Source organism: Delphinapterus leucas, chromosome 19 (genome assembly GCF_059928025.1).
Source record: "Delphinapterus leucas isolate spDelLeu-1000000601 "Yukka" chromosome 19, BTC_Dleu_Yukka2, whole genome shotgun sequence".
In the NCBI taxonomy this organism is placed as follows: domain Eukaryota; kingdom Metazoa; phylum Chordata; class Mammalia; order Artiodactyla; family Monodontidae; genus Delphinapterus; species Delphinapterus leucas.
Window position 1 is genome coordinate 38,554,011 of NC_143147.1, and position 16,445 is coordinate 38,570,455.

The window sequence follows — 16,445 nt, forward strand, 5'->3', positions numbered from 1 at the left end:
AAATTACAAGGATGTTTAAATTACTTAGGAAGAATACGCTGTTTAAGCTGTTTTGTACTTTAGAAGCACTTATATGTAAGAAAGTAAGTTTAATATATGAAAGTTATTTCTATTAAAATAGGTCCCAGAATCTGCTTATTCCAGTGATGCTTTGTTCCTCTAGTTCACATAGAACGAAAACTACATTCCTTTCTTCACCTGTTCTGAAATTCAGACTTTATCATATGCCTTCCCCATAATATCCTAAAGAGGAATATTTCATTACATGCTCAGAATTAATAACACTTCATATGTATGAGAAATGAACCCTGCAGTTTTACAAAGGACCTTCAAATATATCGTTTCACCCAGTCATCACAGCAATCCTGTGAGGTATAAAAGGGGAAATGTCTTGTCCACATTTCACAAATAAGGCAACTGAGGCTGGAAAAGGTCAAGTAATTTGCCAAAGGTTGTTACAGAACCAGTAAGTTGTGGGTCCCAGCTGGAATCCAGGTCTTCCACTATTTGCACTAAATGAAATAGCCTCTCAGGTAAAAACACACGAGACACAAGAGATTATAAAGAAGAGGTGTTTTCTGGTTTAGCAAACCTATGTTGAAAATATTTTACCCTTGCTCAAAACCAATACTGTGGAAAATGTATCGTCTTGGACTCTCAGGGAAGCTTAAACCTTTTTAAACCTGTTTGATAATTAATGTCTTTTACCATTTTATCCCAAAGCAAATTGATGAAGTTTGGCGTGAAATGAGGTGGATCATGGATGCTCTACATTATGCAAGATACAAACAACCAGTTTCTGGCTTATCCATCACTAAGCTGATAGACCCCTCAGATGAGCAGAGCCTAAAGAAGATCAATTCTACATCATCACATATAGACTGTCTTCCATCACCATCCCCATCCCCAGAGATGCACAGAAGAAAGACAGTGAGTGGTAAGCAATAAGATCTAAAGTTCTATATTTCAGTCACCAGATTCTTGGTCCTATCTCCATTGATGAGGTTCTTTTGTGCTAAGTCATGAGTTCCAGCAAGCAGGAGGAAACACTGCTCAGTGCTAAGAGTCTAGAAGCACAGAGGAAACAAAATCAGAATGGGGAGGGGTAGGAAGCTAGGGCAATGACCTGAGATCACCTCCATTTAGGGGTGGGGAAGATTCAGTCCAGTTCTAGTCCAAGCTTCCAAGATACAAAAGGCATTTAACCAAAACCAGGTAATAAAGAGAACAGGCCCAGCCTCCAGTAAATAGGGAGGGACTGACAGGAATAAGGCAGGAAGTAGGTCCTAGCCTGGGTAAAGTTCATGGCAAGCTTCCCACCCACATGGCACCAATATCCTGGGGTGAGAGTTGGGAAAGAGAGAAACCGTGGATACACTAGAATCCTGAGCCTGAGACCAAATAAGTAGACGGGTCTCATCATGGATACAACAATCAGGAGACAACTTACAGACAAGCTGGAGGAGAGGCCTAGCAAGTCACCTCCACTCTCGGGAATTCAATTGGAGTTTACATAGCAAATACTAACTGAAAAAACATAGTTGAGTTAATACGAACTTCTACAAAACACCCTTATGCTTATAAACAGAGAGAAAGCATACTAGTCACAGACAATATAATGCTCTTGCCTAGAACATGTTAAAACTAATGCCATTTTTCTAGTTGATTAAAAAAATGGTATTCAAAGCAACTTTCCTGATTCTGTAGCTTATAAAAGCTCAAATTTTATAAGCTTTACAATGATAATAATTGATATTTTTAATAAACAGTTCTGAAATGTGAACTTGTCCCATAGGGGGCAGCATGGCGTAGCAGAAAGAGCTTGGGCTTAGAAATCAAAGACCTGGATTCAAATTCCAGCTTTTTTTTGCTAGCTATATGCGCTTGAACAGATTACTACGTGTAAGTCTCAGTTTCTGTATATGTAAAATGAGAATAATAACATATACACCTTGAAAAGTTATTTGTGAATAACACAATCTATGTCAGAGGTTCATGGCACATAGTAGACAATAAATCGTAAGTATAGCATTTAATGTTATTCTTATTACAGAAAACTTCAGTGGGGACGTGAACCTTTTCTATAAGTGAGGTTATGTACATTTTTAAAACATCAATGTCTGAAAATCAAAACTTGGCTAGTGCAAGAACTTGGGGGACAGCTAATTTACATTACCAAAGGATTCTATGATTTAACAAATAATTCAACAAAATAATTAAGTAGATTTTTATAGATTCCCAGTGGGCTGGGGATACGAATAAAATACCATCCCTGCCAGAAGCTAATCTAACAGGGGAGACAGATACATTAACAAGCAATTTCATACTAATTGCATATGTGCTATAATGAGGACATGCATAGGGTGCTACAGAGTCTAATGAAGGTGTTAACCAGGAAATCATAAGATCAAAGAGAGCTTCCTGGAAGAGGTGACAAAGTCAAGTACTGACAGATAAGTAGGAGTTGAGCTGAAAAAGAGGAAAGACGAAAGCATTATAGGAAGAGGAAGCAGAATGTGCAACTGTGCTGTAGTTCAGGGAACGGCAAGCAGTCTGGCTGCGCTCAGGATCTAAGGATACTGCCTTTTTTTTTTTTTTTTTTTCATTTAAAAAAACATTTATTGGTTACCCACTATGTTCCAGGCACTCTTCAAGGTAACAGGGATATAATGATAAACAAAGCAAAGTCTGTGCTCCCACAGAGCTGACATGAAAATATAAACAAGATCATTTCAAATAGTGAATATTCCAATGCCTAGTACAAAACAGCAATCAGGGTGGGTAGGGAGAGCGCTGAATCCACTAGGATGAACAGCAGAGACCTATCTGTGAAGGTTACATTTGAACCAGCCACAAAAAAAGGATCCAGTTATACGAAGATCTGGAGTTGGAATATTCCAAGCAACAAAACAGCAAAAGGCCCTGAGGTGGGTGAGGGTGGAAAGAAAGCCAAAGTATTGGAGCAGAGTGAACAAAGGGGCTAGTGGTAAGAGAGGGGGTACAGAGAAAGGCAAGGGCCAGATCAGGCAGGGCATGGTAAGAAGTTGGAATTTTACTCTACTTGTGATGGAAAGCCACTGAAAACTTTTAAGCAAGGATTGATATAATCTGAATTTTCTTTAGAATCCAATCTGTATGTTGCTTGAAGAGACCAATGTTGGAAGCAGGAGATCAATTAGGAAGCTTATTAACAGAGGAGACAGTGCCTCAGGACATTATGATACTATTTACCAAAAACAGGTTAGACAGGAGAAGAAACAAGCTTGAGCGAATGGGCATGTTGAATTTAGGTTAGCTTTGGGACATCCCATGCAAAAAGAAACATTAAAAAAAAAAAAAACAAGATGTATGGGGTCTGAAGCTCAGAAAAGAGAACTGGACTAATAATATAGATTTAATAATTGTTGACATATGAATGATGAAGCTATGAAAATGCTTGATATTTCCTAAAGAGATCAGGTAGAGTAAGAGAGGAGACTATGGAAGGATCCCTGTGGAACAGAACAGCGAGACTTCTTAAACTAAGAAGTAACAACCAGAGGAAGAAGATAAAATCAAGAGAGTAGTGTCACAGAAATTAAAACATATCAAATGATGGTAAAAGGTTAAATAAAACTGAAAAGCTTCTATTTTTTTGTTTTTTTTTTTTGTTTTCAACAAGGGAGTCGTCAGTAACCTTGATGACAGCAGTTTATGAAGGAAAGGAGATAGAAACCGAATAGAAGTAGATCGGGGAGTAAATGGGATCAGCAAGGATACACTCTTCAAAATCTTGGCTGTGAAAGAGGAGGAGGAGGGAGGGCAATAGCTGGAGAGGTATAGGCTTGAAAGGGCATTTTTTAAAGGCAGGATAGATATACCCTCTATTGTTCCCCAATTCACATAATTCTACAAACAACTCTTCAATTCTGCTTCCACTTCACAGCCCTTGTCTGCCCTCTCTACTCACAGAACTTTCCCAGTGTTTAATCTTCTCTTGGCCACAGGGTCCTAAGTGGGTCCCCCCTGGCTGTATGAGGGTGGCCTCTCCTGTGCCACATAAGTGCCAAATTCTCACGTTGGCCAGATGACGGGTTACACACACTCCCTGCTGGGAAGATCTGGCCAATTACACTCGGATTTTATTATTAACTTAAAATGTGAGTGATCATCATTCTGTTTCTTAAAATATAACTCTCTCTTGGGTCCATTTATTTCTCTGAAGCCAAGATTCCATGGGCTGTGAAACACAAAGACGTGGAGGGCAGCAAATGAAAAATGGAACCCAGTGACAGGGAAACTGTTGATAACTGGGAGAAACATTTAGCACTGCATCCCCTCACAAAAGCAAAAGCATTTCAGAGCAATGAAATCTGCTCCTGCATACTCTGTCCTCTCCACTAGTATGACTATTTTTAATTGTTTGGAAACCATTTATGAAGAGGGAAAAAGCCAATTTAGAAGTATATCCCCATTGGTTGCTCACAGGACGAAGTCTGCAACACAATTCCATTCTGTGTGAGTAGGGGTCACTTAACTTCTGAGAAGCCTGCTGGAAATACAAAACCTATCACAAGCCTAGACTCTGGTACCAGCCCAAGATTCTGTTCTGAGGCTGTTGAGTACCTTGGATTTGTTTGTGTGTGTATGTGGTTGGACAAACAGGGTGGGAGAGCAGTGGAACTCTTTAACTTACTTCCCATTTCTGTGTGGTTTTCAAACACAAAGTAGAACTCCTCTGAGTCAATTAAAATTAAGCACCTCCCAAGGACCCAAGGAGGAAAGTTGGCTCCTAGAAAAGGCAGCGCAAGGCAGGGGTGGAATGATTGGTCCATCACATGGGTATTTTCTCTCCCACTCCTTTTCTGTGGGTATAGTAGTCACAGGCAGCAGCAATTTTCTTTTTCCAACACCGCTATTTCTCCTAGTGACACATGGGTGAGGCAACAGGGGGGAGGGGGGCATTGTTTCCTTCAGATGCATGTGAGGATTATCCTGATCTTCCAAATGTAAATCTTCCTGGTAAGCTTTTCCCAGATGATGTTAAGATTAAGAACACTATGGCATAAACTAAACAGATCAAATAAAAAAATATCAACAGGAATCTGAAGATGGGAAATTAGAAGGCGAACAAGCCCCTGAGGTTCTACCCAAGGCCTGATGAGAGGTTTATTAAATTCTTTATATCTAAATTATTTAAATTCTACTCAAACACAGTAGAAACAGATTCAGTGAAGCACACACACAAAAAGTAGCAATTCGGACAGTGATATATTAAAAATGTGAAGATTGATTTTTAGGGCAAATACTTCTTATTATTCCTTTCTTTCCATCCTGCCATGCCCCCTGCCTTTAAGAGAAAAGCAATGGCTTTAAATCAATTATTCTTTCCTGCAATGTCATCTCCCCATAAAGCCCTCAAAATCCACATCAATTCTACTCTGCTGTTGTTGGCCTGATCCACAGAGACCAGGAGTTGCAACACCCATTACAATGGCAAGAAAGCCAAGCTTCCTAAGCCAGCACTAACACTATGGGCAGAACTTCCATCAAACAGCTCTTGGGTCAACCAGAGGGGAAATGCAAGGTTCTACCAGTGCTGGCCTGCCCAGTGGGCCCTCTAAGGGAAATTGAGGAGCACAACCAGGTTTATTAAAATAACAACTGGGCAAGGCGCCTACAATGCTTAATGGAGCATATGGCCTGGATCTGGGGATGGAAGCTGCACTTTGCATTCTTTTCCAGGAAGGGAGGGAGTGGCAGTGGCCTAAATCCCTGGAAACTCTCCTCAGTGCCCTGGCTGGCATCCTGGAGATTTTCCCAGCTTGTTCTGGGAGGGGTATCCCACTCTAAGCAATCGGTTCCACTAAGTCCTATAATAAATAATACAACCACCATGAAAGTCAAATATTTAGATTCCCACTAGAGCAGTGTTTCCAAAGTGTAGGTCTTTGAACCTACAAGATAATATTTACCACTCCATACTCAAGCCCTTTTTCATCTCTTTCCTGGGTTACTACAGTTATAACTAGCTCTTCTCTTGATTTATCTCCTATCTCCCTTGCTCCTGGGAGCTACAGTAAAGAATTCACATCATTTACAAATTCAGTGCTAAATCTAGGATGAGAAATACAGTACTGGACTAACACAAGACACCCTTCAAGAGATTACTGTTCTCCTTTGTTACCAACACCATTCTCACAGCAAAATCTTGAAGTTTTTCTGATTACTGGTTTGTACTTTAATGAGTCACCTCTTGATATGCTTTCTAGTTATTCTCTATTTAAAAGTGGAAAGAGTACTTCCCTGGTGGTGCAGTGGTTAAGAATCCGCCTGCCAACGCAGAGGACACAGGTTCGAGCCCTGGTCCAGGAAGATCCCACATGCCGCAGAGCAACTAAGCCCGTGTGCCACAACTACTGAGCCTGCGCTCTAGAGCCCACGTGCCACAACTACTGAGCCCGCGTGCCTTAAGCCCGTGCTCCGCAACAAGAGAAGCCACCGCAACAAAGCGTAGCCCCCGCTCGTCGCAACTAGAGAAAGCCCACACACAGCAACGAAGACCCAATGCAGCCAAAAAATAAATAAATAAATAAATGAATGAATAAAAACAAACATAATAAGAATAAAAAAATAAAAGTGGAAAGGATTTCAGTAATATTAACACCTTCTGTTTGTAAGGCACTTAAAGTATTTTTAACAAATTTAATTCTCATTGCACCAATGGAAGACAGGTAACATAATTACCTACATGCTACAGATGAAGGGGCTAAGTTCAGAGGGGCTAAGTGATGGGCTCAAGATCATATACACAGTAAGGAACAAGACAGGACTTCAGCCCAGGTTTGTCTAGTTTTAAGATAATTGTTCTTGCTGCTACAACTGGGCTGACTCAAGTCAAGTACCACCAAATATAAAGCAAAATGAAAAAAATAAAATAAAGCAAAATGATTTAGGTGATTGTTTTCAGACATTTCTATGGCAGATTAAGTAAATTAGATCTTTTCAGGCTGCTTTCAGTATTGTTTTTAAGAGGCAATCAAATCTCTTTGCTCTGTAAGCGCTCAGATTTCAATATTCATTTCAGTTTCAGTTCAGCCCAGCATTCTTTACTGAGAGCCTTGTATGTACCAGATACAGTACAACAGGCTAATAATACAGTGATGATTAATTCACACTCTAGTCCTCATGGTCTGTTCATATGTCCATGCTCAGATCAGATGATCTGGGAAATAGAGGATTTGCATGTCCCTTTGCTTGACTCCTTCCTTAGCCCATTCCTTCACTGACTGGATTCTTCAACATTTACTAAGCAGAGATGAACAAGACATAGTGCATGCCCTCTAGAGTTCACAGTTAATGAGGGAGATAAAAATACAAGTGAATAATTTATAATAAACCTTGATAAATGCAGTAACAGAGATATAAATAAAATGCTTTATGAACCAAAAGAACTGAGCAACTAACTCCACCTGGGGAAATCAGCACAGGCTCTTCCTGAGAGGCTGAGTCTTAAAATACGATGCTCCACTGAAATATTAGAATGTCAGCCCTTTAAAGCATACCTTCATATACTCCTTATTCCCCTACAACCAACAAATGCTCACTATTTGTACGCTGAGAGGTCAAAGTGCAAACCGTTCTTACAGAGCATTTGATCTGACATGGGCTGGAGAGAGGAAAAAAGTGACACAAACTCCTCAGCAGTTGCTTCTAGACGTATCATTTTTACTGTCAGACTTCTAGTGGGTTAGATGGTGGCCACTAAAAAGACACGTTCATGTCCTAACCCTCAGAACCTGCAAATGTGACCTTATGTGGAAAAAGAGTCTTCACAGATGTGATTCAGGGTCCTGAAATGAGATCATCCTGGATTACCCAGGTGAGCCCTAAATCCAACGACAAGTGTCCTTATAAGACACAGACGAGAGTTCATGTGAAGACAGAAGCCGAGATTGGAGTGATGCAGCCCAAGGAATGCCAACAGCCACCAGAAGCTGTAAGATGCAAGAAAGTATTCTCCCCTAGAGCCTCCAGAGGGAGTGCAACCCTGCTGACACCTTAATTTCAGACTTTCTCGGCTTCCAAAGCTGTGAGAGAATAAATTTCTGTTGTTTTAAGCCATGAGTGTGTGGTAATTTGTTACAATAGCCACAGGAAACTAATACAAGACCTAATGTGTTTCTCTTACTAAGAGCTTAATATAGCTATGTGTGGGCGCCATGCAAAGTGAATCAGATGAACCAGGTCCCAGCCCTCAGAAAGCTTCCACAGAAAGCCATGGGAATTCTAAGGTACATGGCAGTAGAGCAGGTCTTTGGAGTGAGTCAAATCTGCGTGTAGGTTCCTATTCTGCCACTTATCAGCTTATATGAATTGGAAATTTTAATAAGCCTAGACTTCAGTATTCTTATCTGCAGAATGGGAACTGGTGTAAAAATTAAGTAAGATAAAGCACCTAGAGCACTTAGCATGATGGCTAGCCCACAGTAAGTACTAAGTAAATAGCGAGTATTGTTATTACTATTGCGGATGTAAACGAATAGTACACACGGATAGCTGAATAGACAACAGTGATCAGATAGAGAAGAAAGTTCAACTAAAGTCAATTTTCAATTAATTGCATGGATCTTATTTCCAGCCCAGTTTCAAACCTTCAGTTAACCTCTCTTTTTTATGACCCCTATGGCACCTACCACTGCCATCATCAAAAACAGCCAACAGCTCTGACACCCGATTACTTGCAGTTCCCAATTTTTCCCACTAAAGATAGGGAAAAGTACTGTCTAAAATTGGTTTTAAGAATTTCAAAGTCATTCAGCCCAAGCCTTTATCCAGTTTTCTCCTTTTAACTTGGAAAGCTATGCCTGTCTTCTTCCCTAACCAGGAGTCCTTACATCTTTTTCACTAAGGACCAATGACAGCACTTGTGCTCCCAAGTGATCACCCCGCCTTGTTATTTCCATCAACGTACTACTCATGTCTTCAACAGTTCCCTTTCCAACAGTTCCTTCTTCTCTACCCACAAACATCTTCCCTCAACTTTGCTACCCTACCATATTCCCATTCCATCCCTCCAGGATGCTTTGGCCAACTGCTTAAGTTCAACCTGTCCCAAATTAAATTTACCATCTCTTCCACTGCCCAACCCTGTTGCAATTAAACTCCCCTGGTTTAATGCTACTCCTATCTCCCAGGCACCAAGGCCTGAAATCTATTAGTCATTTCAGGGCCTTTGCACTTCCTTCTCCAAGTTGTCTGGAAGACTGCTCTCTAAAATGTTCACATAGCTGGTTCCTTCTGGTCACTGAAGTCTCACCTAGACTCCAGAGACTCCTCCCCTGGCTACCTTATTAAAAGAACCTCCCTCCCAAGTCACTCTCTAGCTGAAGTCCAGTTTCATTTTATTCATAGAACTTTACACTCTTTGAAGTTAATCTTATGTATATTCTTATTGTCTAATCCTCCCTCTGTGAGCTGCTTGAAAGCAGAGACCATGTCTGTCTATCACAAAATAGGTGCTCAGTAAACATCTTTGAATGAATGACCTTCCTGGACTTCTCTTTTCTTCCACGTAACCACCACTCTTGCTCAGCCCCACAACCTAAAAAATGTAAATATTTAAAGGAAACATAGCTTGGACAACAGCCTCCCAGCTGGCCTCCCTGCTGTTTCCTCCTGATCCAGTTCTTCTTACATCCTACCTGCTACATAATTATCCTAAATCACAGCTCTCATCTTGTCAATTACTTCTTCAAAATTCTCTGATAATTACCCACTGGTGACAAAATTAGGTACAAACTCCTTATCTAGGCATTCACTGCTCTCCTCTGGCTCCACCCTACCTTTTAAAAAAATTAAATAACCTCTTTTAACCATTTATTTAAAATAATTACAAGAACAGCAGGTTGCAAAGAAATGTACAGGAATTCCCATGTTCTCTTCCCCCAGCCTCTCCCCAGTGTTCACATCTTACACAGTTCTTATATCAATACAATGTCAAAACCAAGAACCCGGTATAATGCACAGTTTATCCAGATTTCACCAGTCATACATACACTTGTGCATGTGTGTATGTACGTGTGTGTGTGCACATGCACACAAGCATGCAGTCTCGCTTGTATGAAATTTGTCAGGCTCTATGTAATTTGTCACATGTGCAGCCTTGGGTAATCACCACCGTAGTCAAGATACTCAATTGTACCGTCACCACCAAACTTGCTCTGTTACCCCTTTATAGCCTTACCCACCACCCCTCCCCACATCCTTGCCCCTGGCTGGTACAAATCGGTACTTCATCCCTATAATTATTTCATGAATGTCGCATAAATGGAATTCTTTGTTTGTTGAGTATTATTCCATTGTATGGATGTATCATGCACCCACTGAAGGATATTTGGGTAGTTTCCAGTTTGGAGCTAATACCAATAAAACTGCTATGAACATTCATATACAAGTTCCTGCATGAAAATAAACTTTATTTTTCTAGGATAATTCCCAAGAGTGAAACTGCTGGCATCTTACTTTTGTAGCCTCATTTTCCCAAAATTCCATTCCTGTTCCCATATTATAGTCAAACAGAACTACCTGTATTGTTTCATTTTCCTCTCTGGTTTCTAAGCCTCTCATCAACATTTGCATATTTATTATTAAAAGCTTCCTCAAAACACTTTTTGAAAGTGAAGAAATAAATTAAATAGATAGAAATAGAGATGAATGAATGGAGAGAAAAAATAGAGATGATGGAGTACTTTATCAATCCTGTCCCAATAAAATGTGATCTCCTTCCTATAAACCTGCATCTTATTTGCTAAATTTCTTTTATAAAAGGTATGTTCTTCCACAGTCTCATAGATGCATATATGCCCCTGCCTCCATTAAAACAGTAAAATCCCTGAAGCAGATCCTTTGTTATTAATTTTATATTCAGTCAGCCACCAAACACAGTGTTTCTTTTAGAGCAGCAGCTGAAGCAAAACAAAATCTTCATTGTTGAATAAATGGATGAATTAAATATCTTTGCCCTAAGAGGGCTCTGGTCCAACCAGGAAACCAGGATGTTATATTTGCATTTAAAAAGATAACTAATAATACAAGCCTATACAGGCTAAGTGCCAAAGGATAATTGAAGGAAAAACTACTTCAGCAGTGCAGACAAGTGGGCAATCCTTTCTGGGACAGTTGGGGGATGCTTCCTAAAGAAGGCTTTGTTTGAGGAGACCCTTGAACAGATGAGTAGAAACCCCCAAAATAAAAAGGGAGTCCTTTTTGATAGCCATTATTTAAAGAACAACATAAGGGTTGATCTCATTCTTTGTAGCTGCTGGATAACATTCCATAGTATGGATGTGCCCAAATTTTTAAACCATTCTCCTAATAATAAACATTTAGGCTTGTTATCAGTTAGGATTAAGTCTGGACCCTTGTTACAAAAAACCTAAATAAGGGTGTCATTAACACAAGATATTTTATTTCGCTCTTATGTGAAAGAAGCCCAGAGGTAGACAATTCAGCAACAGTATGTGGACTCCATCGTCTTCAGATACCATGCCCCCCTTTTCAGCTCCACCATCCTAGCACATGGCTTCCTTTTCCAAGGTTGCCTTGTGAGCCCAGCCAACACATCTTGTTACAGGCAATTGGAAGGAAAGGGGAAAAGCAAAATGGCCTATCTCCCAGCTAAGCCAGCTCCTCTAATGCAGCCTTCCAAAAGTTTCATACCATACTTTCAGTTCTATCTCACTGGCCAGCATTTAGTTATGTGACCATGCCTAGCTGCAAAGGAAGCTGAAAAAAACGTGGTCTTTTACATGAATGCACTGCTGTCTCATACAAAATTTAAGATTTTGTAACTAAAAAAGGATAATGGATATTGGGTAGCAGCCAGCCGCGAGAGAACAAAACTGAAATCTTTCCCTGCCAATGAGTAAGCAATGTCATCTTCTACAGTCAGGAAAAAGAAAAAAGGAAAAGAAACACTTCATACCCTGACCCTGATATAAACAAACAAGCAAAAAATATATATATTACATCTGGTTCTAGTCCCTAAAATAGAAGAAACCTTAATCCCATTTGTGTAAATTACTGACTCCCTAACAAAATTTTTTTCCCTTAAGTTTACAGTATTCTTATGATAATCACCATACTGATTTTCCACCATGCACAACTAACTATAACCTTGTAACCCTGTGGGTTTTTACTTTAAATACCTGTTGTATTTTTTCATCAGCAAGCCAGCACTGAATTTGGACTCCCTTGCAGAACTTTGCCAAGTAAAGTATTTTTCTTTTCTTAAACTATTTTTCTTTTCTTAATGCTTCTGTGTCTCTAAGTCTTCCTTTCACAGTAGTCTCAGCCACAAGATTATTTCTAGTTTTATAAATCATGTTACAGTGAACAATTTGTAAATGCCTCCATGTACACATAGTGACAATTTCTCAAACATAGATATCTGAAAAAGGGCTTGCTGGGACAAATGATATGCACATTTTTAATATATTCTACCAAGCTGCTATCCAAAGAGCCAGACCAGTTTCTATTCCCACCACCATTATATGAGGGTTCCTGATTTCCCACACATCACCAATACAAGAGATTATCATTTTTATTTTCAGCAGATCTGATGGGCAAAAAAATGCCTTGTTTTTGCTTCAACTTGCATTTCCCAAATTACTACCTAATTAGTAATTATAGTCTACCTAGGTTGAATATCTTTATTATGCTTATTGGCCATTTGTATTAATTATTCTTTGAATTGTTGGTTATCTTCTACCTGTCAGATTGTCTTCTTACTGATTTACAGGAGATCTATATACATCCTGTGTATTAATCTTTTGTTATACATGTTATTACTATTTTCTTCCAATCTACCACTTACCTTTTTACTTTGTTTATGTGATCATTTGTTTTACAAAGTATTAAACTTTAATGTAGTCAAATTTATCAGTCACTTCTTTTCTGACTTCTGGGGTTTTGTCTTGCTTAGAAAGACCTTCCTACCCAAAATTACAAACATACTGTCTTCTAATACTTGTACAGTTTGCTTGTTATATTTAAACTACATGGAATTTATTTTTATATTTGAGATGAGGCAGGACTTTCTCTAATAATTTACTAAAGGGATAACCAATTGTCCCAACACTATATACTGAATAATCTATTCACTCCCCTACTTTGAAATGCTATCTTTACCACATGTTCAATTATCACACTGAATTAAGACTGTTCCTGGACTTTATATTTCTGTTCTACAGCTCCATCTGTCCATCTGTACACCAATACTACAAAGTTTTAATTACCAAAGCTCTATAATATGTTTTGATACCTCATAAATCAGGCTCCTCCCTACTGTACCTTAAAAAAAGTTAGCTATTCTCACAAATTTTCTTTTCCAGATAAATTTAAAAATCAATTTTCTAAATTCCATTTAAAAACCCTATGGAGGGGACTTCCCTGGTGGCACAGTAGATAACACTCCGTGTTCCCAATGCAGGAGGCCCGGGTTCGATTCCTAGTCAGGTAACTAGATCCCACATGTATGCCGCAACTAAGAGTTTGCATGCCACAACTAAGGAGCCCACCTGCCACAACTAAGACCCTGTGCAACCAAATAAAAACTAAAAAAGAAAAAAGCAAAAGAAAATTCTATGGAGATTTTTGAATGGGATTGCCCCAAATTTAGAGATTTCTTGTTCTTTTTAAGAGGACTTTCATGTTTTCAAAATGAGCATATATTTACCAAGTACCTATTATGGACTGAGTTCTGTGGGAAATTCAAAGGATTTTAAGGCAGTCTTTGCCCTACAGAAATGTACAACCTGATTGGGAAAAAGATATAAACAACTAGTGCATTAAATGACAAATATCTACAGAACTAACTTGTGGCTCGGTATGATTAGTGTAGTATGCCCTTTGAGGCTGATTTTCACCTCTGATTTTACTTTTGTTTTTTTCTTTGGCCTTAATTTTTTTTCGTTTTAAACACCTGACAACGTGGTATTTATACATATAAACCATTTATTTTTTTTTTTACAGTCACCCTAAGCAAGAAGGTCTACTGTCATCCCCATTTTGCAGATAAAAAAACTGAAGCTCAAAGAAGTTAAGTAACTTTCCCAAGATCACAGAGCAATCTGGAGGACAACTAGGATTTGAAACCAGGTTTCCCTGACTTCCGCCACCATAATGCCTCCTCTCCTTCCTTCCCCCTTTTAAGTTCCTGCTACTTTATTAAATGTAAAAATCATCTCTGAAATAAAAGTAGGGAACAAATAAATGAATGACATCCAGCTTTGTTCCTGTTTCATCCTCTCTCCACAAGCCCAGTGAACAGTAAAATCAGATGTGGGGAAGGAGGGCACGTTCCCCTCTGCTGCTGCAAGGGGTGGTTGGTCCTGTCCGAGTTCCTCTCCTTCCTTTCCCTTTTAGCTAAGAACTTACAGGGCCCTACGCCGAATGAAAAAGTGCGGCCCCTTGTTCAAAAATTATTAAAATGTCAAGAAATGAGAGCAGACCACTAAACGAAGCGCAAGCCCTTCAAGGCACGGAAGAGGGATGGGGGAGGGCCTCAACCACAGGACCCTCCTTGAGCCCTGGCTAGGAGTTTCTCTTGTCTCTAACAGCAGTCTCTGGCTTTGCAGATTCACAGCCCTGCTCTGACGAAGAAGGCTGCTCCGAAGTCTTCCTCCCCACTGATAGCGACTACGACTCCAGTGACGCCCTGAGCCCCCGAGACCTGGACCTGGTCTACCTGTCATCGCACGACATCGCCCAGCAGGCCCGAAGTGGCCTGAGCGGAAGCGCCCCCGACGTCCTGCAGGTGCACGACACGAAGCCTCCGTCGGGGCCACGCCAGGACGCCCAGGGCCGCGGCCCGGGGCCCAAGGCCGACCACTCGTGCACCGAGCTCCTGCACAGCCTGACCCTCACAGGCCCCGCGCCCAAGAACCACGCCAAAGTAGCACCGGGCGCGCGGCCGCCGCTGGGCTTCCTGGGAAAGGGGAAGCTGGCCAAGTCCCCGCACTACGGCGGCTTCAGCCGCCACTACCGTTGGCTGCGCATGCACAGCGAGACGCAGTCGCTGTCGCTGTCCGAGGGCGTGTACACGCAGCAGCTGTCCCGGGCCTGCGACCTGGGCCAGGAGCCCGGGGAAGCTGAGCGGCTGGCACCTGCCCAAGAAGGGCCGCGGGGCCTGGCTCTGGCCCACGCCGCCAGCCTCCCAGAGGAGCGGAAGGGCAGCCTCCAGGTTCCCAGGCCTGCGGTGCGCCGCATCTACGTGGAGCCCTACCCGGCGGCCCTGATGGACGCCAAGCCTTGGGAATCCTTGAGCCCGCCCGCCGGAGGCCCCTCGGGTCTGCCCAGCCTCACGGGCCCAGAGATGAGCCCGGAGGGCCCGACCCCCTCCCCTGTGTCGGAAATACTCAGCAGCATGCTTTAGGGAGGCCCACGACTGGCTGTCCACAGTTCCACTGTGCGTCCCTGCATTTTCCATCACCCCACCCCCAGCCTGCCCCCACCCCACCGTGTCCCCACCCATTTTTAAATGGTTTGAATGTTAAAAACCCAAAGGTTACAGGTTCAAGGTCCTCTTTTTTAGAGTTGGAGTGGAGGCGACAGTTGCCAGTGTCATTCCCAGTTCAGCCTATAAAGGGCGTAGAAAAGCTTTTGTGTCAACATGGAGTCCTGGACACAACGGTTCAAACATGCCATCCTATTGGTGGCACCTGTGGCGGAGGTAGGACAACCCAAAGAGCCACCCTCAATTCTGCAGCTGGCTATGTAATCTGACTCCTGATCTTAGGCTCTTTCATGCATTTGTGATTGACAGGGAGGAATTCTATAGATGAAAATAAGATTAGCATTGTTTTTCCCTCCATCCCAAACCTTTAGAAGAGTTTGGGGAAAGAAGCCCAGTTTGTCTCTCTAGGGGATAGGGTCAGTGGACTTGTCCTGGGTTCCCCGTCAGCTAAACCAAGTCGTCCCAAAGTGCAGCGTTCTCAGCGGCTCACCAAATCCAGTTTATCGGTCAGCACTGATCTAGTTAAGTAGGCCTTGGACAGGCCTTTTCTTCACTTAGTGCTGTGTGGAAACCTCCAGAAACAAACGTAGAGGAGGCTTCTCTTCTAGCTCTGTCTTGCAAAGGTAGAATAGGGCGGGAAGCAGCCCTTCCTGTACACTCAGCTCCCATTCAAGCATGAAGATGGGTCGTGTATTATTCCAGGGTGCAAGGAGATGGCTGAGTTAAGTGAAAGCCTGGATTACACACAAGATAAGGGGAGGGAGAGAGACATGTGCAAAATTGTGTTTCCTTTCCAATCCTAAAATAAGTAAAGCCATGGTGGGGGCTGTGTCTCTGTGAATGATAGTGGATCTGCTGCAGACTGAGCAAGAAAGTGCCCTTCAGATGTGGCCAGGCAGGGATGGAGTTTTCTCAGTGACACAGGCACATCTACTCTCCCCCACGTAAC

At 41.5% G+C, this 16,445-nt stretch overlaps 1 protein-coding gene across 1 annotated transcript in view; it reads left to right on the forward strand.

Moving 5' to 3' along the window:
- ANKFN1 (ankyrin repeat and fibronectin type III domain containing 1) overlaps window positions 1–15,425 on the forward strand; it is a 138,605-nt gene extending 123,180 nt beyond the window's left edge. The window contains exons 16-17 of the mRNA XM_022552625.3: window positions 724–937; window positions 14,619–15,425. Coding sequence (XP_022408333.3) covers window positions 724–937; window positions 14,619–15,415 — 1,011 coding nt within the window. The 3' untranslated portion in view covers window positions 15,416–15,425. The remainder of the gene's footprint in view (window positions 1–723; window positions 938–14,618) is intronic.
- The last annotated feature ends 1,020 nt before the right edge of the window (window positions 15,426–16,445 follow it).